We start from the raw sequence: 24,968 nt of genomic DNA on the forward strand, positions 1-24,968 counted from the left end.
GCACGTTCAAGAGCCAAAGACCATAGTACCTAATTAAATGGTCCATTGATTGAAAAACAATATCGTGTTCTCGGAATGAGCGCGCTTATTCGTTGATGAAGTGATTTTTTATGCGCATTAGAGGGTGCACAGCGCAATACCCAGGATTCACCTTGACCCGTTTACTCCCTCCCCGTTACTGTCTGTCACACAATTTTCATGATGTCAGTACGAAGAATTTGGGATTGGATCAACTAATAATCCCCTAATTGATATTTTCCGTATTCTCATCACTTGTCTGCTTGATACTGTGTTGATATTGTAAGGAAAAATTAAGTCTTGGTCACTCAAGGCAGTCAAAGGCTTAATGTACATTTTTATATAGATAGTTTTCCATGAAATCCTATTCCCACTGCCGTTAAAAATTCTGGCGCAATAACAAACTGTTCAAGTTTGTTGTTTTCTTTAAAAAAAAAAAAAAAGAAAAAACAGTATGCATATGTTCTTTCCACTTCATTTATTTATACACTTCTGTACAAAATCCTAACAATTCTAAATTAATTGATTCAAGGTCTTACTTCGTTGAAAATATTAACTTAATTTTTTTTCTATTTTTTTTTAAAACAAACCTATTGACATTTACAAACTTATAAATAAATTAATATTTCCAATTTTTTTATCAATAAAAAAATGAGATGTATCTTACTGCAACCCGAACTCCCTGGAAGTCGCCGAACAGAACTCACCATTTCTTCTGATAAAACTTGGAATAAAAAAGTAACACGCCTTAATTTTTCGCTTGCACTTTAGCTTCCTTAAGTTTACAGTCTGACGGGAGAGTCTAGCATACGTAAACTTTTCTTAAATACACAGCAGGCGTTTACTGTTCGCAATGCTTTCATTGTACACTAGTGAGCAATAGGGAAAGCACCTGACCTGTGACAAACAATTTTAAACTCAATATAAACTTCTATAAAAATAATAAACTCAAAACTTCAATGTCAAATTCTTCTTCCAATTTGCGATCCATGAAACTAAAGAAATCGAGGTCGAAGGTACGATCACAGCGCAGTAACTAGAGAGTTTATGCAATGGAATCCTGATATTTTCTGTATGATAAGGAGAGGCCTAGTCCAACCATTTCTACAATGCATACACCAAAAGCAGTTTACATCGCGCTCAAGTTTGAGATTCCAAGTATATTATGTATATGTTGTTACCTTGACAGAATTGGGAGAAAATACATAATTGCGGGTTCTCGATCCGTGGTTACACGATTGCTCAACAATCATTTAAACGCGCTCATTTACAGTTCGAGCGAAGTTGCGCTATGAAACGCTATAACTTGACACTTTGTTTCCCTATCAAGTCCTTGGAAGGTAGCAGGCACAATAACGCCCATCTAATTTTCAATCTTTACTCTCGGACTATACGCACGTCGAGGCACATCGCTTGGTGGTTCTTATTCGTGTAGCCTTTGGTGCCGAGGAACTCGTTGTCTGTTCGGTGTGGGTCCCTAACACGCTCGCGAAACAGATACCACTTTGGCCAATGGGAGTTAAGCCATCCTCAGTCCCAGGTAACCTCATAAGGACTGTGAGCACGGACGCTTTGCCGTTTTCACAGGTTTCCACAGCAACAGGTCCAGGGGTGGACTGAAGCATCACATAAAAGAATAGAATGGTTAGAGCATGGTTATATTCTAACTTTACTTACCTCCGACAGTTCTTTTGAACATGACACGAAAATGACCACCTCAGAATTACACTAACAACAAGGCAGAACGGTGTTCACCATTTCATTTTCACGAGAAAAAGAAAAGTCAGTATTTTCAAAGAGTTTGGGTAAGTTTTATTACTTCAAACCCAAATGATTTGCATACCAAAAGTGTTAATTTGGAAGGTTCGTGTAAATGGTACTATTGTACCTAAGATTTTCACTTTAACTTGAGGAGCGGAGCCATTAAAAGAAACAAGCAGCTGAGGCAGCAACTGTTTTAATGCAAATTGACCCAAAGCCTACCAGCGTTGTACCACAGAACAAGAGAACAAGAGAACAGCCGCATCACTGTTCATTCTCATAATGTCATGGCAGTTATGTTGCTCGCTCAAGTCAGAGTAAAAATGGGAATCTGCTCTTATATTCCGAGTTACTTTTCCTTTCAATAATCATCTTCAGAAAGTGAAGGAAACCCACTCTTCACGAAGGAGGAAACGCTGACAATTTACCATAAACGGAGAGGGGACAATATGCCGGGCCATGGTGGGTAAGCCGACAACACGGATTACAGACGAAGATTTGTTTTCTACGAGAAATGACGCAAAATCGTAATGAACCCAATTTACAGTGAAATGTACCAACCTTATTATGACTATGAAGCACAACTGAAACTTTAGCAAATGGACGGCTAGCCATCTTTTGTCTTTCCTTCCGTCGTTGCTGAAAAGAGAAAAAAGAAAACCGTTTATTGATGACTCATGTGCCGCCAATTTCATCAATGACAGAAATTCAACTACCAAAAACCCAAGGTTCTTACCCTATTCAGGATGTAAGAGATGTAGCGATTCCTCACTTTCCACACGATTCCGGCCACGACAAGCAACGACAGAAAACAGCTAAGGAGGAGGACTACCATAAGTTATCACGAAAATTTGAGGTTAACATTTTCATAGACATCCTAAAAGTGGAGTCATCATTTGACCTTTCACTCCCAGGATCTTATTAGTAATTCTCCTTACAGTCTACCATAATAATAATAATAATAATACTAATAATAATAATAATAATAATAATAATTAATAATATAGTATTTCTGACCACTTGCAGCCTAAGGCTGAATTACGGCTGCAGTGTAAGGTTGAGAACAGACGTCAGCATATCAGGCGCCTCTGGCAACCGCTTCAGTTCATCGATCTCACCTTCCCACCCATCCCACCCCAGGGGAGGACATCCATCACACTGTAATCTCGTGTGTGGGAAATTAACGTCTCCTACCCCAACCCTGCAGGAGACGGGACCTCCATTTATTCGTCCCTATCCGAGAAGACTAGAATATTTAACCATTTCTTGATGTTATAGAAAGGTAGCAAATTCTTCTCAATTATTTTAAGACCCTGAGTGTTGGTCCGGCCGGGGCTCGAACCCTCGACCTCCCGCACAACAGTCCAGCGGTCTATCCATTGAGCTAACCGGGAGGCGGTTACCATACAATTCTTAATGTTGTTAGTTTGGCGAATTTGGTAATGGATCAACTACTTATCTCCGAATTCATGTTTTTCTTTATTCTCGTTACTTGTCAGCTTCATGTTGCACTGCTATTGTCATTCTTTCTTGGTCAATAGAGAAAAACTGTCTAACGACCTGTTTAAAATATGCGACAAGGGGTTCAAACTGGTGAAAAAAGGGAACACAGAGTGCAAACTGAATTACAATACAGTGGTGACTACGCCAGAGCATGCAGTGTAAGATGGTGAGAACGACGGGTAGGTCTTCGGCAATTATTTCCCAGCTCACAATCTCTATTTTCCACTTTGGAGATTTTCTGCTCTCTGTGACTGGTCTAAATCCTAACGCTATTACCAAAACCATTGAGATGCCAGACTTAATCTAAGCGCGACTTAGTTGCTCAAAATTCTCGTATTTGAGACAATTTACCCATATTTCCTTTAAGTTCTCATCAAACTCATCTGATCAGTTTTCATTTATTTTGACTTCACTTTGTAATAACGAAAGACTTTCAATCAAACTGCGTTCTAGTGCAGCAGTCCTGGCCTAGTGACACGACATGGTGACGGAAGAATGCACCGAACCCGGATACCACGTTGTAAAGCTCGATAACCGAACCATATCACCCTGCAGGTTAAAAAGGATACCCTTGAAACAGGGGAGCGAAGTTGAGTTGTGATAGCCCAAGACGAAGAAAAGCTATTTGCTGTTAAGTAAGAAAATATAAACACGGTGGAACTTACCCAAAAAATGTAAGAAAGAATTCCAGGAGATCAATGGTTTCCGCCTGATTTTCGATCTTAATCTGTAATAGTAAAAATAGTGGGTAACAGAAAACTTACTTAAAGTGGTCTCGCTATGAATAAGAGCCCTCTGGGTTTTCGAAAATAGCCGAACAAAAGGGAGCATATGAACGGATAGATAGCAACATTTGAAGCTGATTTTTGTAATACAGTGCAACAGGGTGGGTGTTAAAGAAAGACAGTGTTGTTGGCCTTGTCAAGAGCGTAAGTCAAAGAAAAAATTTTGAGTCCCTATGAGGCGACCTTCGGATTCTGCGCTCCGATGCTCTACCACTGAGCCACAGAGACTCTATGGTGCCGGTGAGTGTTGTTGAATAATAATCTGACTCTGTCACTCCGGGGATTCTTTCATACCATCCTACACCGCAAAACTAAGTTTTTCCTAATATTACTTCAGTACTAGAGAGTTATTCCCAAATGGTCGACAGCTGACGCAATAGCGATTGTGACTTACACGAAGAACGGCTCCTTCATCACCAGACTCGATGTCATAAACATATCCTCTAATAGTAAAGTCCTTATCACGACCAAACTCATACTCATCATAAGGAAACTTAGTCTGGAAGGGAACCAGCTCATGAACGTCCTTCATTTTCTCTCCCTTTTCCGGCTTTTCACCTGAATAAAAAGGGAAAATTTACCTCGTAAAACAGTTCCTATACGAAAAATACTCGCATAGCTTCCAGAGCTTATCCTGGTTTCCAAAGCATGAAGCGAAAAGAACTATTGTTGCTCCTCCTTCCGCATAGGATGCTTTTCCAATCTCACCCTACCCCCCCTCCCCCTCACAGTGCTTTGTTGGTTTCCCTATGACAGTTTGCTGGTAGAGATTCATGCTCCGTACCCAACAATTCATATCCGTGTATAAATAAAGTTACTATTCATTCATCCATTCACTCCTGGGTAAGCAGACGAGAGCCCAAGAGTGAAGTCTGGACTTGAGGGTCAACAACAACTAGGAAATGGTTTTCAGTCACTTTCCAACTTAAAAAGGGAGATTAAAAGAAAAAAAAAAGCGAAAGCTAACTGACAATAGCTGCGTAAGCTTCTACACAACGTTGGTCCATACTTACTATCGCACGTGGTTATGTTCAACCACGCCTTTGATCCTTTGCCGCTATCCATCCATTTAATCTCAAAGTCAACAGTACGCTTTTCCTGAAAATAAAAGTTATCGCTCTGTCGATATCTATAAAGTAAAGTTTGACTGAGCCTTATACAAGCAATAAAATCAGAAAAACCTGTCTAGAAAAAAGAAAACGCCGGTACCAACTAGGGATCAATATACTTTCCTAACCGTACTTGCTTACTGATTTTTTCCTCTATGATCGGGGGATCGAAAACGAAAGACGGGCGAGACAGGCCCTTTTTCGTAATGATCAGTGGAATCACCGCTCCGCAGGTCACTGGCTTCATGTCGTCTAGGGGAAGAGAATTTCTTGCTTACACCTAAGTACAACCTATCTTCTGCCAAGCGTGAAAGAAAACAGAAAATTTAAGGAATTTTTCAATACAACGCATTTGACCTGGTAGAGCTATGCACGCGTTTTGAGTCAACATTCTAGCGCAGAAAACGTTTCAAAGTGTGGTTTCCATCTCACCACTACGATGCCTTTGATCACAAAAAATTAGTTAAGGGATCGTAGCGCCTACGTTGAAACTATCTATTACCTCACGAAACACAACAACTTACAAGTCTGGTTGTATACTGAAAATTGAAGATCTTGAATCCTGTTACATTGAATTCTTTCCAAGCTCCAGATTGAAGAATATCTAGAAATAAAGAAAACATGATTCTTCTTCAGAATTTGTTTCCCGCGAAGTTTGCAATAGAGTACAACACTAATGAAATTATGGTTTCATCAACTGAGTTGATAATTAAAAATTACTCGCCGAAGGCGAGGTGAATATCGTCGAATAATCCCCGAGACGAAGTCGAGGGGTTTACTCGACAATATTCACCGAACCTGAGGCGAATAATTGTTTTAGTATAATTTCAGAGCTGAACAACAGAGAAATTTCTAAAATCATAACATTTTAGTAACATTTATTAACATTTTATTTTAACATTTTGTATAAACCGCGTGGGGCGGTTTATAAAGCGTCATACGAGGAACCGCTCGACCAATCAGATTGCTGGAAATTCTTTGGTCAGCTCTGAAATTATACTAATGTAAATTGACCACCGTTAAAAGTTTTAAAGCTGACGTTTCGAACCGGTTAGAGCGAATGGCGAAGGGCCAACGCTCGAAACGTCAGCTTTGAAACTCTTTACGATGGCCACTTTACATTATCAACTCATTTGATCAAACCAAAATTACCTTTGTTACTCACACCGACGCAGCACCACAGTTTCTATAGAAACGTACCCCCTTTATACAGCACTAAACGAGTTAGAAATGGCGAATCTGTTATCCTAATCCGCCGCATCGTTGCTACTTTCTAGGATATCCACAACTGATAACATAGGAACCCTTATTTCTCGTGACTGGGCCCTTTATCTCGAACAACAAAAAAAGATGGGTAATTTTGAGTTTTGAACACCACGTCACTCGCATTCACGGCTCTGTTTTGACTCTGTTGCACATTTGTAGTGTATTTTACCTATGCTTCCGAAAGGGTATTATACAATCCATGTGCCTTAATGCCAACCGATTTTCAATTGCGTAGGAAAATGAAAATCAAATTTTATTTTCGTTTTCCGTTTTTCTTTGCGCTGTAAAAAGAAAAAAATTAGACTTCCATTTTCGTTTTTTCCCCCCGCCGGAAAGGAAACAGCATTCGAATACACTTTATGTTCTTCTTTTTTCTTTTTCTGTAGCTCTTAAATAAAACGGATTATAATTTTCTTTTTGCTTTTTTGGTTTTTCGTTTTCGTATGGAATTTGGAAAACGCCGTTCTACAGGTCGGAAAACGAGGTTTTACAGGTCGTTTTCCCATATTCCTTTTTCTGTAGCTCTTAAAAAAAACGGTAATGGAAGTCCAGTTTCATTTTTTTATAGCGCATAGAAAAACGAAAATAAAATTTGATTTTCATTTTCCTACGCTATTGAAATTCGGTTGGCACTGAGGTACACGGATTTTATACCCTGGTACAAAATTCGTCTAGCTATAACAAAACGAGAACAATCTTTGTCACATCATCCCAAATGATATTGGAACAGAATGAGCCAAAGAAAACAAGCAGTCTGCGAAAGGGCAGGTGAGGCCCTCCAAAAGGGTTGCTCTGTTTGCCTCACAATTAAGATGGCAATTAAAGTTTATTTTTAATTCGTACTGAAAAATAATCGTCGCAACACGTTAGAGCATAGATTAGATAAGTAATTACTAAATTTGAAGCCAACACAACTTTAATGATCTGAGATTATTTATATCTAGAATAACCCAACAAATAGTAGGTTCCAAAACATACATTTGTTTATCATCGTCATTTCGAAAAATTTTTTTTCGGCCAATAAGACACGTGACGAAATGAAACTATAAGAGTTACTACATGACGCGAATGGCACTAAATTTGATTCTGATATGACTTTCCTCTACATCTAGACATTTAGTGGTTCTAATGCCCCCTCCCCTGACCCCTCCCCTGCCCCCTCCCCATCCCCCACACCCTGCGTTCCCCATTTAAGAAGGGTTCATTGACTCTACTACAAACGATTAACTAAAGGACCATTCTCTGTGATCAACCGACAGCCCTTCAGGATACAAAACAGCCTAAAAATCAGTTTAACTTACAGTAACAGAGACCGCCTCTTGATGCTCTACGAGTGTAACCATTTTCACACCTATGAAGACAATGAAAAAAGACTTAGACCAGTTTGATAGGATGGTGTACTGGTCACTCACTAGCACAAAAGTTAATAACAAAAATCAAAGGCAAAAAACATAGTCGCTTTCGCGGATTTTAGTTTAGATAAGATTAGTTTTAAAGGATGGCACAAGTAATATGGACCGATCACATCATGTACTGAAGCAAAGCATCATTATCCCTATTTGAAAGGCTTTCCTATTTACTTTCCACACTCACTGTTCTTGGACTGCATCACAAACTGTGCTTATGTTATTAAGGGTGCCTACTTTGAGTCAGTATTGGCTGGCCAGTTCGATCCATTGATACAAAGGATTGCGGTGTTGATCACTTTTGCCAGCCAGATCAGTAAAAATATAAACGAAATTCGCGATTGTGATAGCCTTTTTAAGATTCATTTGAACAAAGACTCGAAAAAAAGTCTTTGAAAGGGATCGAGCCAATCACCTAAATACATCTCTTACAAGCTCTAAAACTGAGCTAAAGAGAAAACAGACAGGTGTGAGTCACAGACTTCATTAATAATAATAATAATAATAATAATAATAATACTAATAATAAACAGTTTAACGTAGAGAAACACTTAGCTAGAAGCTAGTTTACAGGTTTTCCACCAAACAACTGAAACAAATAATTCGAATTGAAAATAACATTATTAAGAATCCCAAACTGGCCGAAGGCAAACCAGTTGGCTATGTTACAAGCATGGCCGAGGATTTGAAACACGGGGCTACCGTGAAACAAATCCAGGTAGTGGCCGGGGCGGGACTCGAACCCGGGAGCGGCGGATCACTAGTCCGACACGCTGACCACTCGACCATGCTGCCTTTTAATAAGGGACACACGTCCTGCATACCGCTCGAACCAGTGAGCCGAAAGAACTGTGGTTGAACAAATGGACTCAAGAAGAATACTGAAAAAACAACAAGCTCGATTGGCGATAAAAAGGAAATATATAAATCAATATTTTTACGGCGAAAAACTGACTTAAGAAAAGAATTATCCGGCAAATCAAGCATTCACTGGGGAGTTTTAAGAATCGATGTCAGTCGGACCCCTTCTTTGCAGATTTACGGCAACAATGACACAGCAGATGATTGTGAACACTTACTTATCACACTTTTCATCGGTAGTGCCTAGGGCAAGACATTGGCATTTGCCATTAGAGTCACACAACTTAGCATGGGAAGAACATCTACAATCTAAAAGCAAGAGAAAAAAACGCAATTTCCAACATCAATGGACCATTATCAAAGTCACCATGTGTAAAGGGAAACGCCTACATCTTAGGCAGTTATGAGTCTGTTTCAGTCGGTTTTTGGAGCATTATCTTTACACTACACTGTCATTGTATACGGCACTGAGGAAAAGCCATTGAGAAATCAATACAGGTTTTAAAAACGGTACTAACCAATTAACTCTGAGCTATTTAAGTGATATGAATGAGAGCAAAGGAACTTCATAAAGTTTATACGTACAGGAGCAGAACTTATGAAACGCACGCAGTTCTACAAAAAGGAATAGTGCCAGTGTTAGCTATACGTCACTTTCTCTGTGTTTCAAAGAACAAGTTCACCTTTGATTCATTCTTACTTACAATTGAGTGATACTAGAGATTAAAACGTCATTCCAAACCTTTACATTTCTCTCCATTCCTAGGGTCTCCATAATACCCATCGGCACATCGTTCACAGTGGGCACCTGTGCCAAAAAAATATGGTAAAAAAGAATAACACTTCAGGTGGCCTCTTAGCTTGATGATGCCACTTTGTTTAAATGTGCTCTACACCATAACATCAGTATGTATATTCTCCATTCTGTTCTCCATACACTTCCTACGGTGCTGACAGAGAGAATTTGTTCAACAATCAAGAGCTTCTTTAGTAGGTGATCATTTCCTTTATTTTCGTTATCTCAACGTGTGATTGAGGGATGATATTGTATGGAGAAAATATATGTTAGTTACTCTTGGGGATAAGAGGCTTAAATATGCTGTTGGTGTTGTCGGCGTTGTTGGCGGAGCTTCGTCTGGAAGTATTTTATGTTTCCTCGAAATTTCATCTCACCAGCTGTATTATCCTCGCATTTTTCACATTGGTTTCTTTCCACGCACTTGCTATGGCCATTACACTGACAAGCTGCAGACAAATGAAGAGTTCGTCATATTATGAGATAGGACTATGTGTACATGTGTAGCGGTCTATAAAAGGACCAGTTCGCGTCTCGAGCAAATGGGAAAGTTGCATCTAATGAGATAAATTGCGTGACGGCTATAGTTTACTGTGGCCCAACGGGTGATATTTGTGTGGCACTTAAACTGTGGGATGACGGTGCTATATCAAAGTCGGTTTTTTCTTTAAAGTCAATATCGAAAGAACAAGTTCAAAAACGTTTTACGGGAAATGATTGCGAGACTGTTGAACATTGTAGCTAAATATAATGCTGAACTGAGCTGCTGCCCTCACACGGGAAAATATTGTGACAACTAAGGCCTATTTTTACAGCCTCTAAATGGTAGTTGCGTAACAGCTTAACAGTCAGGCTATCAGACTATCAAATGAATGCTGCATATATTTCTGTTACCTGGACAGTTTATAAAATTCCAGTGTGACTTAAAACAGTCTTCTCCACTATCCGGAAAGGATCCATTCATGCCCCCTGGCATGCACCTGCCCAAACCAGTCCCAGACCCATCATCACACCAACCACACCCAGGGAGCATTGAACAGTCACGGCAAGATTTCATTTCCGCACACTGTAAATCTAACAGTAGAAGACGATGGGAATGTCAACAATAACCGAAACAAAGTAATTATTCTAAAGCGTAACTCATTCTCCCCTTAAATCGTCGATAGGGCGATATTTCAGTACACGGGTCTTTTTTTACTTTTTAGAGCGCACAATTTCAACCCTGTACTTCCTTGCTGATTTTTGCAATTTTTGTTAGTCTAGTTAGCTTTTTCTGAAGAACGTTTGTCTTTTTTTTACAAACAACTTTTTACTTCTTAACTTTTCTATTAACACTTCAGCCAGATATCAAGGGAAGACTTCTTTTTAAAAAATTCTTCGGTGCATGGACGGAAGACTCGAGCTCCCCTCTGTTACACGAGGACCTTACATCTAGTTTACACCCTCAGATGCTCTAAATACTGCAATATAATGGACAGACACAAGTACACAAACAATTTTAGTGCAGGGTTGCGTGAATCTCACCTGAACATGTGCCAGTGCCACGCTCAAGTTGCTGCACGCACTGCTGATAAGGGAGCGTGACATGGTAGGTGACTTTCGACATACACTGGTTTAGAGTTTCACACCATATGCAGCTGTCACTGGAATCTCCTCTGAGGCAGTCTGCGCATGTCTGCCGCAGATGACACTGGTCGCTGTTAGGGTTATGGGACGAACATGTATCTGCATGGTAAAACATTTGTTTCATGTACCATACATGGCCAGTTCATTTTTGACAACTTCATTTACGATTGTTTGACCTGCACAGATAGGCACCTGCTGTACAGAGCCCCGAGTGCCTACCTCTTTTATTGAGTCAAGTGCAGCATGACCGTTTGTTATAACTATCAGAGGAGTTGTGGAGAACAAACATCATATACATCATGGAATGTTTTTTATACTTACCCGACGGAATAAGCTGTTTTGAAAGATCACTGGGGGAAGGGGCTGCTTCAAAGCAGCTAAGTGAAGATCCATGTGACATACAGTCTCCTGGTTGCAACACAAAAAGAATTAGCCAACACACATATATCATCATGATATCACTACCAGAATTACCACTCTATTATGTATAGCAAGCTCTCCTTAGCGCGAGAAAGAGAGGGGGTGAGGGGATAGTAAAAAGGGATGAAGAGCTTGCACACACATTCCTTACTGGGGAGGGGATGAGGAAAGGGATGAAGAGCTTGCAAACATATCCCTCACTGGGAGGGGATGGGCAAAGGGATGAAGAGCTTGCACACCTATCCCTCACCGGGAGGGGATGGGCAAAGGGATGAAGAGCTTGCAAACATATCCCTCAGCGGGAGGGGATGGGCAAAGGGATGAAGAGCTTGCACACCTATCCCTCACCGGGAGGGGATGGGCAAAGGGATGAAGAGCTTGCACACACATCCCCTACTTTCGAATATCTGCACTAAGAAGTTCCCCTTCATTCCTTGACCAATCAACACCTATCGTAGTTGTTATGCATGAAATAACCACCACTAATCATGTGCCGTCACCGTCACTAACTGTCTAAAATCTTCCACTCGCACCTACTCCAATGTTGCCACACTCACGAGAGCAGTTTTCAATTGTGATTTGCTTTACCTTGTTCTATGTTTGGTTCAGAAAACTCACATTACCCTCTCGACCAATAGGATGCAAAATCAAACCAATAGTGACTTAGTCACTTGAGTTTTCTTTCGCTTCATGCAATTCGCTTGTTTCTTCTTGAAGTTCAACATGTATCTCACTCCTTGTGATATTTGCTTTTCGATACTTTTGTTTTGACTGGCCGTTGTGAATATCATAGTTTTATGTTTAAGACACTCAGCCGTACGGCGTATTATAATCAACACTATTTTCATCACCCTTAGAGCATCAATCATCAACAACATCACTCCAGAGTGAACCTGCCCATATGATTAATCTCTTGGTGAGATTCAAGATGAAATGGGTGACTCTGACAACTCAGATCTAAACAACAGTTCGTAACTATTTTGTACTCTTTCATTTTACATTCATATAAAGAGATAAGATAAGACCTTTATTTAAATACGATAATAATTAAAGTTAACAGCTTGAGGGGTCGTGTATTTAGTTTGTACATTATTCAAATAAGAAGAAGACTAGCTAAATAAGTAAAAGGCTAACACTAACATCTTAATCAAAAGTAAAGAAAGTCATTTTTATGGCGGACAGCTGAAGCTGAAGCAACATTGAATTTAGAGTAGAAGTCAGCGTTAATTTTCCGAGGTTTCGTTTGACATCTGAGACAAAATTTTTTATCATTCATTCTTTAACCGGCTTTAAGAGTGATCACCATCTAATTTCTCTATGAATCAAACCTTTAGAAGCATTAGATTGTAAAACAGATTCTCGTTGTCAATATCACAGGAAACGTATTAAGAACAGTATGGAGAATAATCATATTGATCTTAGGGCGTAGAGGGTTAATCATCTTCTCTTTTTCTTTTTTTCTCCCCGTCTGTGTTTTTCTCCCTGCAGATGATAGTTACTACGGAGCCAGTCAGGACAATTGTGGCGAAACTTCTTTTACAGTAAAACTTCGCCATAAAAAAAAAAAAAAAAAAAAAAGCGCCAGGAAGCAAACTCACCAAGGGAATACTGAAGGAAAGAGTTAAACATACGTCCTCCAAATCCGCCAAAGGCATACATGATGCTGCAAAAATAAAAGAACACTTTCGATCGCATCAAATGCTAACAAAGCATAAGGATATCTTAGAATCATGAATCAGTCAAAGAAAAATTTTCACCTGTCAACAACTACGGCTGAGTGTCCATATCGAGATACAGTCTTTGGTACATTAGTACTGGTTGGGATTTTCCAGTTCGTTTCATCTGAAATAATACATCGTCTGATCAGACGAGCTTTAAGTTTTTTTTTTTTTTAAAAAGCTACGGGTAGATTTACGCAACATAATCGTATGTGCCTGGCCTGGCTTTGGTACTCTACCATTAGATAGGTCGATCTTATTCATCTGATTGCTTGATTCTGAAACATTTAATCATCTTTAAATAAATTATCAATCAAAGATTTTTCAATATCAACATAACTCTTATTCCTATTTACTGTAGTCCAATTACAGTCCTTAATCATTTACTTGGCTTTTCATAAGAATGAGGCAACTAAAATAGTTACATTAGTTTAAGTGTGAAGTGAAAAAACGCAAAGTTTATGGAAATAACTGGAAATGAAACGCATTTGTTTGTTTGTTCTTTTTTCGCGTACTACCATGCATCATACAGCACGCGTGAAAACTTTCTTTTTCAGGAAAATAAAGTTTACTCTGACAGTCCATGAAAGATGCCCTGGCTGAAGGATATTTTGGTTTACAAAAATGCACGGTGTCAATTTACCTCAAAGTAAAATTTGACCCAATTAGGAAGAGCAGCAAAAGAGCAGAGAAACACTTTGCGCATACTTTGCCCACATGAAGAGAAAGAAAAATGATAATTGTTTTGTAGGTTGAACCCTGGGGTGTCTTTGGGCCTAACGAGTTCGATTAAAGAGAAGAATGAAAGAATCATGAAAGAATCATGAGAGACAAAAATGTAAAAATGCGCTTTGCGCAATTCCAACTCAATGGCATTCTAACCAAAAAAAAGTGAACATGATGACACAAACTCGAAAACAAAATTTTGCTTTAAATCTCAGCAAAATTCGAAAAGAATGGCACTCAATATTAAAACATACAAACTGGTAATGCTAATGGAGAAAGCCAAGGAATACACTCACTGATGTCAAACACCATCAGGTGGCGTGATACCAATTCTTTCTCTCCTCTGCCACCAAAAACAATCATTGCATTATCAACAATAACCGCTGAATGAAGAAACCTTGGTTTATCACTACTATGCAGCTGGTGCCATTTTTCGGCCCTGGGCTCATAATAGAACGTTTCACTGGATGCTCTATAGCAGGAGCTGTTAAGCATTCTGTATCCCCCGTGTACATAGATACGTCCTGTACCTGGGTGAAGTACACTGCTGTGACCATAGGTGGGTCTGATGTTAGATGAGTCTGCTTTACTTGATCTCCACACTCTGTCCACTGATAAAAATTATTAAAAAATTTACTTCCTTAGAGAAAATTACATAATTCAACAAGGGCTAGGGTATAGTACGTCCAGGTGCCCAGTAGTGGCTACGCATAAAAATAGTGGTAAGTGAAAAAAGTGATTACTCTTCACGGTGGCCAATTTACATCATTAACTTAGTTGATAAAAACAAAATTACCTTGTTACCCCCACCGACGCAGTACCCCCTCGATTGTTGGAAAGTCTACCTTGAAGGTAATTGATAGGAACAAACCAGTCTTTCTCTCCCCTTTTCCTCATTTTAACCTTGCTTTTCTGGTGCTTACCTGCCTCAAGGCCCACTAGCTGAAGGAGTGGAACAAGTTGGAGAAGGTGAGATGGCACTCCTAGACTTGTCTGGTTGTGCTTGTCCCTTACAGTTAAACCCTTTCCCCTCCCGCTGGCCCAAGCAATATGTCAGTTTCCCCTAACATTTGGCAAGAACATAACAACTGCATGCCCCTGAGTGGTGAGAGGGGCACTGTGAGAGTGAAGTGTATGACCTGAAAACACCACACCTTGACCCTTCATGAAGCTCAATCCAGAGCCCTCACTCCTTAGTGCAACAAACTACCTGAGAGGCTAATGAATCTCATCAAAAAGTAATCCAGATTAGATTTTCTGGGTGCCATTTTTGCATATTTACATATTACTACTCTCTTTATGTACTAAATTGAACAGGGCATACACCAATAATAAGATCCACTGTCATCATGCAATTGAAATAATCACTCAAGAAATGAATGAATCCAGAAGTGTTATTAACTTACCAAGCCCAAATACCTGGATCAAATTTGTAACACCTTGCTCAGGATTAAATCCAAACAAGACAATCATGTCATTTTCAACAACAGTGGCTGTATGTCCTGACACGCCCACTGGTTTATTGCCTGAACCTCTTAACAGTGTCCACTGTCTTGATGTAATGTTTAATATCCAGGTCTCATTAGAAACAGCTCCTTTCTTGCAAGTTCCACCAAACAAGATGAGGTAATTCTGAAACCAACATTCAAGTCGAGTAAATTGGATGAGTTAGTAATGATTTTTATTACATACAAATCTCCACAGTTTAGGTCAAGACTTGGATTATACACTGAACATCCAGGAGAATTTCCTGAATGCATTCAATCAACTGATCCCTCCATCAATCCATCAATCAGTCAGTGGCTCAATCACAAGTTGAGTAACCATTTTAGTCAAAAGCTTTGAAGTACGTGCCATGTTGAGAAGTAAATGTCATTCCCTCATTAAGTGGGTCCCCTTATACTTTTTACACGAAGCCTGATTGGGTCGTTTCTTCTCGTGAATTATGATTTGAATTTTTTTATCTGTGAATCCCAATTACTGACGATAAGATCATTTCCTGTCAACATGAACAAGTCTTTTGAATTTAACCTTGACCCATGAATGAAGAGCTGAATTAAATATGATTCATGACCCATTTGTTTTGCATAATGAATTTATGGCTATTTTATTAAAAATAGCCATTTCCATAAAAATGTATGCATTGTTCTTGAATGGTTGTGGTTAAGTTTTGACCAGGGTTTTGACAAGACATGGACTTCATAAGGATCAATAAAAGTCATGAAAAAGACCACTAATAGCGAATAGTTCTTGTCCAATAAGACTGGTCAAAACTAGGAAAAGTAAAAAATTAATAACAATTCACCAATTTGGTTTCTTATTTTCATGTGAAACATGAATGTCTTGAATTTTGTGTGCATGTGAAAGAGTTTTGGATATTGTTTGTGGTGTAGGCCAGCAGGTACCCCCTATTAAATGTACAAGTGATGCAGCTAACTGTACCAAAACCATTTCTGTCAAGTTGGTCACTTACATCATGTGCCACTAATGAATGTCCAAATCTTGCTGATGGTCCTTGATGTTTCTCAGTTGAAACTTGAATAATTTCCCACTTATTTTCTTTTATACTGTATCTAAAGTAGATCAGATTATTTTGATTATCAAACCACTAAATTATGAATCAATTATCCCATGAATGTACCATGTTGGTAATAAACAATCCCATATACAACACGTACGACAAGAACAAAAAGGAATTGCTTTCATTTACAGACCACTGACAATCAATATTGAGGTCAAGGTGCTAAAAAAATGGTACTCATTTAATCATAATAAACTAAGTACCTTGTTAATGTATCCAGGGGTCCTTTTGTTAATGAAAATCCACCAAACATCCATAAATAATTTCCAACCACAGCCATAGCATGGGAAGAAACACCAACTAAAGCATCTTTGATTTAGAGAGGATTAGAACTGAACATCAATGAATGAAGACCAAGCAGGAATTTACCAGACATACTGCAGTAAATACTAAACACTCTGCACATTGCCTGTACACATGCTTGCTGCATGTACATTTTAATAAATTAAAAAAAATAATTACTGTGCCAAAAGAAAAAACAACATACAGGGCGTAATCTTGCTAATTCAACAGACACATACTAAAAAAATCTCTCTTTTACAAACTCCTGTTCAAAAATTAAAGTTTCTAATCTACTCTTCTCCTCCCAAAACACATCCCTCAACGCTAATTGCTAATTGCTAATTGCTTTCTGCAATCATTTTGTACCTTAATACTCCTAGCACTCTTACCTATTGCTATGAAAACAGTTATATACCATTATGATATCATTATTTTGTTGACATTCATACATGTGGCTGCAGGTAAAGTTGCTCAAGGTCTGGTCTAACTGGAAAATTCAGAAACCATCCTTTTTTAGTGATAACATACAGTTCACAATTCTAGAACACCATGGCACGATTTACAAATGAAATGCACACTGTATGCAGCTTTTGCTTAAGCTGTCCAGACAATAGTTCAGAGGGAAAAGAGCAACTATCATTTGGCAATATATACTCCCTCCATAAACCTCCAATTTGAAAGCATTAAAACCTAGTTTAAGCTTCCATGAGTCAGAATTAGTATATGGTATGGCGATTTACCTTGGTTATTTGCCACTGGTGAGCTCCAAAAATTCCTATTATCCGTGATATTACATGATTCCCCTGCAACATCAACATTTACTGCTTAAAGTTTCTGAACAATTTAACAGACAATACATTAAACATTGCATGCCCATAATGTTTGAACACAAGTCACAAGAACAAGATCATTCAAATTAAAGAAAACTTAAAGGTAACCAGTAAACTTATTCCATACACGGTGAAAATGATCATTACATGCGCTCATTATGTGCGCTTTTGAACATTACATGTTAAAAAGCATACTATAGATTACTAAATCATTAAATTATTAAATATAGATGAAATACAGTGTAAGTTGACAAAGCTTTTTTTTTCCTGGTTTGACCTACATGTCGTGTTTGTTTTTGAGTCACCTTGTATTGAAATACCATGTGCCAACTATTGCGGAGCTGAGAAAAAGCTTCAAATATCCTAATTGATCAATTTATTGAAATTTAATAGAAAAAATATTCCATTCACTCTTTTTGGATACAAGATTTGTTATAGCCTACTAGGCAATATCCACCTTGTTGGTTATTTAGCATCTCATATCGAATGCATGCTCATAGAATAATTGTTAAATAACATACAACAAAAGTTAATGTTGTGGTTATTATTATATCCATGTATAATAATATATTAAATAACCGTGACTAATGATAAATTTGCTTCAAGCATATAGCAAGAGTTAGTGCTATAGCACTGGGAAGAGTCTACTGATAGAAGCACATAATAGTGAAGAATACATTTTATAATTTTTATAGACCTGAATATCCACGGGCACAGTTACACTTCCTGGTTTTGACATCACAAGAGTCATTATTACATGTAACTGGACAAGTTGGTAAGCTGCAGTTTGTGGACGTCCACCCAGCACTGCAGTCACACATCTTTTTTGAACATAAACCATGCCTGCCACACTCTATGGAGCACTTCTCTTCAAAACTACAACATTGAAGGAGGTGAAATAAAAATCAGCAATGGCTGAAAAGTTTCCAAGCACTGTCCTTTAAAACCTACATTTACCATGATTGAATTCATCATTAACTGATCAAAAACAGGTAGAATCTTATTAGTAATTCTACATAGTACATAAATTTATGAAACAGTATTAAAAATGCATTTGTCATCATGCAGTTCATGGGTGTTGCATGAAAATTATACTTGCTCATAATAATATTCTAAATTACTCCTTCCTTTTGATCAGTTGTTGCCTCCCGAGCCTAAAAAAAAATCCAACTTTGAACAGGTAAAATCATTTTACAAGGTTGTTGAAGTCTCAAACACATGCCCAACCCCTATAACTGCCAGGTTTAAGCAAGCTTAAGCCTGCTGTGTACATGTAGGAATTAAATCCTAGTAATCTCCAAAGGAAAGTTTGTGATCAAATGTGATGAAGCTTTACTTCCTGATATTTGAGAGGGAGAAATAACCAAGTGAATAAGTGGGTGTCAATGTTTTTGTCTCTTTCTCACTGTCTTATTAAACCCTACACGGCTGATTTTATCTGTAAATGAACTCAACAAGGAATGATACAGTACATCACTGGACTCCTTACTGAAGTCCTCTAGTGCTGTCTTTCTGCCCAAATCACAGACACCTCAAGCCTTACCTGTACTTAATGCCAAACCAACAATGGTTTATCTTGTCATTGCTTACTCTGAGAACAACAAGTGCTGATCCAGATGTTGCTCTCAGTTGAAGAAGTGGGCTAGGCTTTTCTCTGGTCCCTGCTGTGAACAGGTCACTGAAAATAATTCCAAAACTAAGTTAATAATTATGTAATTGCTTTCCATTTAAACACAAGGGGCCAGTTATTTTAACAAAGCTCAGCCATCATTTAATAAAACTGCATTCTATACTATCTTCAATTTAGCTGAACCCCTTATCTAAACATTTATTTTTGTGATCAGTGTCAAGAAGGCTGAAAGCTACTGAATAATGGAAATAACATCTATTAATCAAATCAACCCTCTTGTAAAGTGCCATCCCTGAAACCCACTGCTTACATAAAACCACAGTTTGGTTAGTCCAGCCCATGTTCAATGACAGGGACTTCACTTAATTACTTGATGGAAGTCCCAATATATGTTAAGCTAGATGACTCTATGAAAAGGCTCACAGCTGACTTTCCAGCGAGGATTATCAAACAGATGAACAGTTACAATGAAACTCAAACTACTAGGACCCCAGAAATATTTCACAAAATTTAGTGTTTCAAAAGAAAAGCCAAACAGGCCTACAATAAGAACACCGCCTCCCAGTTAGCTCAATGGATAGAGTGCTGGACTGTTGTGCGGGAGGTCGAGGGTTCGAGCCCCAGCCGGACCAACACTCAAGGTCTTGAAATAATTGAGAAGAATATGCTTCCTTTCTATAACATCAAGAAATGGTGAGATATTCTAGTCTTCTCGGATAGGGACAAATAAATGGAGGTCCCATCTCCTGCAGGGTTGGGGATAGGAGACGTTAATTTCACACACATGAGATTACTGTGTGATGGATGTCCTTCCCCGGGGTGGGATGGGTGGGTTGGGTTTAGGTGGATGAACCTAGTAGGGGACTACGTGTCTTATTGTTCTTCCACCTGTACAATGTACAAATCTTTAGAAACTTAAGAAATCTTTAGAAACCAATGAAAAACTTAACGGCAAAAAGCAACTATCAACTATCCTATGGTTGGGCTCTCTCTCTCTCTCTCTCTCTCTCTCTCTCTCTCTCTCTCTCTCTCTCTCTCTCTCTATCTAGCAGTTTGCAAAATTAAGAGTTGTTTGCCTGACCAGAACTTTATTGTGAATGGTGAGTTCACAGTTTACTGGTCAGAATCAATTCAGACATGTTCACAACTATCTGAGCTTCACAGCAACTGGGTTAGGATCACAGTTAGGGGCCCACACAATCCAGACCATTTTATCAAAGGAGCAAACCACAGTTGTCATCATGACTTTATGCACCAATAAATTTGAAGCTTCAATATGACCCCAACCCTGCAGGAGGGGAGGAACAGGACTTTGAACAAATCAATCTAGAAAGGTTCAAATATGCCTGAGGGGGGTGACTGGGGAAGGGTTGTTAAAGCTTTGAATTAATTGACATATTTTGATGATGAAACATTTCATTGATAAGAAAGAGAAACAATGTTTATCAAAATCAACATTATGTATTTTTCAAACTGGTTGTATTAACAGAACAATATCTTACCTGAATATGGCAATAAGTGGTGACTTTAATGAGGTTCCATTATAAATATACAACCTCACATCACCACAAGGCCCTGAAAAATTGTTTATGCTCAGTGTCACGGATCGCTTATTTTTGGGTCTGAAAAAGTGAAAAGTTTCAAGTTTCAGTAAATTTTGATTGCGAACATTAATATCATGATCTGATCAAGAAACAACAATTTATTCAACATTTCCCAGACTTTTAACACTGACTGTCATCTAACAAAATCAACTTGTGAAAAGAATAGCCTTGTTTCTTACTCATCTGTCTCAATGAGCCAAGCAGACCTGGCTGGATTTGGTGTTACAGGTACATTGACATCTGATTCTCCACGCCTGAAAATAAAATTTGATATTAAAGTTTGAACCAAAATGAAATTAACTTAGGCTGGTTTTCATGTGGGTAAAATCCCAGATAATTAGGGATTTCTCTGTTTCCTGATCACCCCAAAGTTCTATGACTGATGAAGACTCGACTTGCAGGCATCCACATCATTATCCAAGATTTCCACAATGATCAGAGGCCATCAACAAAGATATAAAAACACTCCTATTTTTACTGTTAGGACCTCAGTGATAGTTTTAGCTCACGACCAATCCTCTTTGGTAACTGCTTGGCTAATCTGACAACTTATAATCTAAGTCACAAACAAAATGGCATCTGTAATGTGCGAGAAAAATGTTTGACAGTCTCTTGATATCTTGGCAAAATATGGGACCATGCAGCACAGTGGAATCACCAATTGTCTGGGATTTTCCAGTTATCTGAAATTCAGCTCCTAATACAAATGTGCAGCTATGTAATTTGTCTTTCACTTGGTAAAGAGGGGATATTTATCTAAACTAAACATCCGGTCCTGGCTGTTTGAATGTTGGATAATGCTATCCAGTGTGTAAATCTTTATTCAGTGGATAGTGCGGTACATTTTGCAATCACTTATCCACTGGACAGACATTTCTCTGTAGGATAGCATTATCTACCCTTTATACAACTGGGCCCTGAGGGGAAAATATTGTCATAATGCTAAAAAAAAAAAAGGAACTAAGTAAGTCAAAACCATTTAAATCTTGTGGTGACTTCAGTCCAGGTTCTTAAACTGTCAGTTAACTGTAACTTGAAGTACTATTTAACAATTATTCTAGGAGCGCACGTTGGATATGAGATGATAGATAGCCAACAAGGCGTGTAGCGCCGAGTTGGCTATAATCATCACATATCCAACAAGCGCGAGTGGAATAATTGTTTTATTAAAAACGCCCCCAAGAAATTATTATTTTGTAAGAAAAAACTGGATTTTTTAGCTCCCTTTTGATTATAAGCTGACGCATACGCTTACCATATTTGTAGATTATGGTATATTGGCTCATATACCACAATGGCTAAGCCAATAAAAAGTCTTGAATTGCATTATCCAATGATCCAGTTTTTAATAATCCTTGTTATGATGACCCTCAACCAAGCCATGAAACCATGTGAAATACTCATGCCAAATAGTTCAGTACATTTATTGCAAAAAAACATACAAATAAGTCCCTTGTATTATACCCCTACAAATTCCATATCCTCAACAGGAAATGAGCAGATGTCAGCATGAACCATGTGTTAACATCTGAGATAAAGGAGGCAGCGGAGGCGGAGGCGTAGGAGGCAGCATGGCCGAGTGGTTAGAGTGTCGGACTTGTAATCCACCCCTCCCGGGTTCGAGTCCCACCCTGACCACTGGATCTGTTTCACGGTAGCCCCGAGTTCAGATCCTTGGCCACGCTTGTAAATAGCCAACTGGTTTGCCTCTGGCTGGTTGGGGTTCTTAATGATGTTATGTTCAATTTAGACCATTTGTTTCATTACCTTGATTGTGAAGCGCCTTAGAACTTTTGGATAGGGCACTATATAAATTGTCATTTATTTATTAATTATATAAAGCCAATTGCTTTTTCCCCAAGATATTTAAAAAGTACAGTCTGACAGAAATGAAATGCAAGTCATGTTTACAACTACTGACATTAATCATGTATTCTTCCCTAAATTACCCTTAAAAATAACATCAACCAGGTCACCAATGTCCAAGATATGAATTCTCACATCTACATTTTCAAAAATTTCTATGACGGTATTTTCTGTAACAACTCGTCTTAAGAAAACCAGCTGGTTATCAAGTGAATGTATTATGGCAACCTCTGCTCATACATAACCATCCACCTTAAGAGTCACGTTCTTTCCCATGGCAAATAATGAGGTTGAAGGTTAGAGTTTTTCGATAGGGATGTTCATTGTTGACAACCCTGATCACAATTCAAAACAATTTTTTTTTAAGTACGACCATTCAAAAATGCCCATCTTCGCATCATATATCACGCAATATATTGTAAAAATTATATCGGAAGCCGGATCGGAAGTCAACGAAAATAATTCAACTCGCAATCGAATTTCCAAACCGAAGCTCTACGATAAATCAAATAGGGAATACATACGTACAAAAAATTACTAGAAAAATTATCATGTTTGTTAACACTTCGATTTTTGACGAGTTTGAGGAAACAGATGATTCAGTTCGACCCTCTTTACTCGAAATATCTCACCTCTCGCGACAGCTTTCGTTGCAATGGAAAAAACCTCCACCGTTACAGATCTCCTCAGTGTGGTCAGGATTCCGTGTACATTTGCTTAATTCACAAAGATTAGATCCTGTGAGAATATAAATTACAAAACAATACCGCCAGGCATTCATTCTTTTCCCCATCCATCAGGTCATTGTGCCGAACGAGCTGTTTTGGCTTTGTCAAAGATAAGTCCCCAAGGGCATGGACTCGAAAGACCATTTACTGGTATAGCGTGCAGGGCCTAATCGAAAAAGATCCAATCCACCCGAAAAGGTTATCACTTGTCCAGACCCCGCTTGATTCAGGTGACACTCTCGAATCATCGTCCGAGCGAAGCAGAGGCCGACTCGGGATTTGAAAAAAGAAAAAGACTTCTTGAGATTTTTTAAGGATTACTTGGTTTTATCAACCGAGTTGAATATTTTAAATAATTAACCCCCGTAGAGAGTTTATGAAGTTAATCAACTCTCTGCGGCGACCGATTTACTTTATCAGCTCAGTTCATAACACCCCGGCAGACTATGGTTAGCCAAATGTTGCAAAATTCAACAACCTGCATATTTATATTCGACAACTAATATTTATGCTCAACAAAATATATTTTTATTCAACAGTTTACAGTTATATTCAACATTTTATATTCATGTTCAACGGCAAGCATTTTCTTTTCATATTCAACCAAAATTATTTTCATTCAACAACAATATTTATTCAACTTCAATAGCTATATTTATTCTACTCAACAAAATTAATTGTTCAACTTCGGTCCAAACTTTTTACCCAACAAAATTTTATTCAAATTCTACCGTGCATAGTTATTTTATGACATACCTTCTATTATGACTAAGTGTTTGAAAGTTCCCGGACATTCAAAATATCGTCATTCAACAAAATTCCCTGCCCCTACCCCCGAATATCCCTTCCAATACGAAAATTATGGTTCATTTGTTTCTCCTGTTAACCTTTGAGGCGCCACGGATGATTTGCTGCAACTGCGGGCCTTTTTTTTCCCTTGTGAAAAGAAGACGAAGAAGAAGGATTACCGGGGTGGCTGTGGCGGGAAAAGATGGAACGATGCTCGGGGCCGGATAGAATTTGTCATCCGGTCGGCTCGCAGATCTTGCTGAACTTGCTGTAAGGTCGTGTGTTCTCACTGACAACGAGGTATTACTTCCCGATCGTTGAAGAGCGATCTCATTTCGAACACATTCTCTCACAATTTGTGTCAGTTCTTCCCTAACATCACACCTAACATCTTCTGACGCCTTCCTCGATCTATTCATGGGCGTTAATGGTCGGGGCACTGGGTCCGCAATTCAGCTATTTAACTGGGGACTGGACGGGCATTTTGTTGAATGACGATATTTTGAATGTCCGGGAAATTTCAAACACTTACCTTATGATAGGAAATTAACGCTCCATGAAATTAAAGTGTTGGAAATTAACGCAACTTAAATTAACGCGAATTTTAAAGGAAACCGAGTTTCGAATAAAGAAAATTAACGCGAAAGAGGAGGTAGAACTTCA

At 38.5% G+C, this 24,968-nt stretch overlaps 1 protein-coding gene and 1 long non-coding RNA gene across 6 annotated transcripts; one reads left to right on the top strand and one right to left on the bottom strand.

Annotated features, from left to right (window-relative positions):
• Positions 1 to 479: 479 nt before the first annotated feature.
• On the bottom strand, positions 480 to 23,632 carry LOC111329985 (attractin-like protein 1). 5 transcript variants are annotated; one of them, XM_022934763.2, is made up of 27 exons: positions 23,421 to 23,630; positions 21,102 to 21,176; positions 20,821 to 20,940; positions 19,232 to 19,366; positions 18,386 to 18,564; positions 17,599 to 17,661; positions 16,780 to 16,885; positions 16,469 to 16,568; positions 15,402 to 15,627; positions 14,526 to 14,606; positions 13,309 to 13,393; positions 13,150 to 13,214; positions 11,453 to 11,539; positions 11,030 to 11,230; positions 10,400 to 10,579; positions 9,883 to 9,954; positions 9,452 to 9,517; positions 9,295 to 9,324; positions 8,928 to 9,018; positions 7,744 to 7,793; positions 5,701 to 5,780; positions 5,081 to 5,165; positions 4,462 to 4,625; positions 3,948 to 4,009; positions 2,516 to 2,594; positions 2,341 to 2,418; positions 480 to 1,634 (listed from the first exon to the last, which is right to left on the bottom strand). In XM_022934763.2, exons 1-27 carry the CDS (start codon positions 23,579 to 23,581, stop codon positions 1,407 to 1,409), a joined length of 2,949 nt encoding a protein of 982 aa, XP_022790498.1. In that variant the 5' UTR covers positions 23,582 to 23,630; the 3' UTR covers positions 480 to 1,406. The 5 variants fall into 5 exon arrangements, with proteins under 5 accessions (XP_022790498.1, XP_022790494.1, XP_022790496.1 ...); XM_022934759.2 differs by having other exon boundaries at positions 14,292 to 14,606; XM_022934761.2 differs by lacking the exon at positions 9,295 to 9,324 and having other exon boundaries at positions 9,458 to 9,517; positions 14,292 to 14,606; positions 23,421 to 23,629.
• On the top strand, positions 11,500 to 13,756 carry LOC148741814 (uncharacterized). Its single transcript, XR_015995982.1, has 2 exons — positions 11,500 to 12,518; positions 13,040 to 13,756. It is a non-coding gene; the product is annotated as an uncharacterized LOC148741814 (long non-coding RNA).
• Positions 23,633 to 24,968: the final 1,336 nt, after the last annotated feature.

This window comes from Stylophora pistillata, chromosome 1 (assembly GCF_964205215.1).
Source record: "Stylophora pistillata chromosome 1, jaStyPist1.2, whole genome shotgun sequence".
Classification (NCBI taxonomy): Eukaryota; Metazoa; Cnidaria; class Anthozoa; order Scleractinia; family Pocilloporidae; genus Stylophora; species Stylophora pistillata.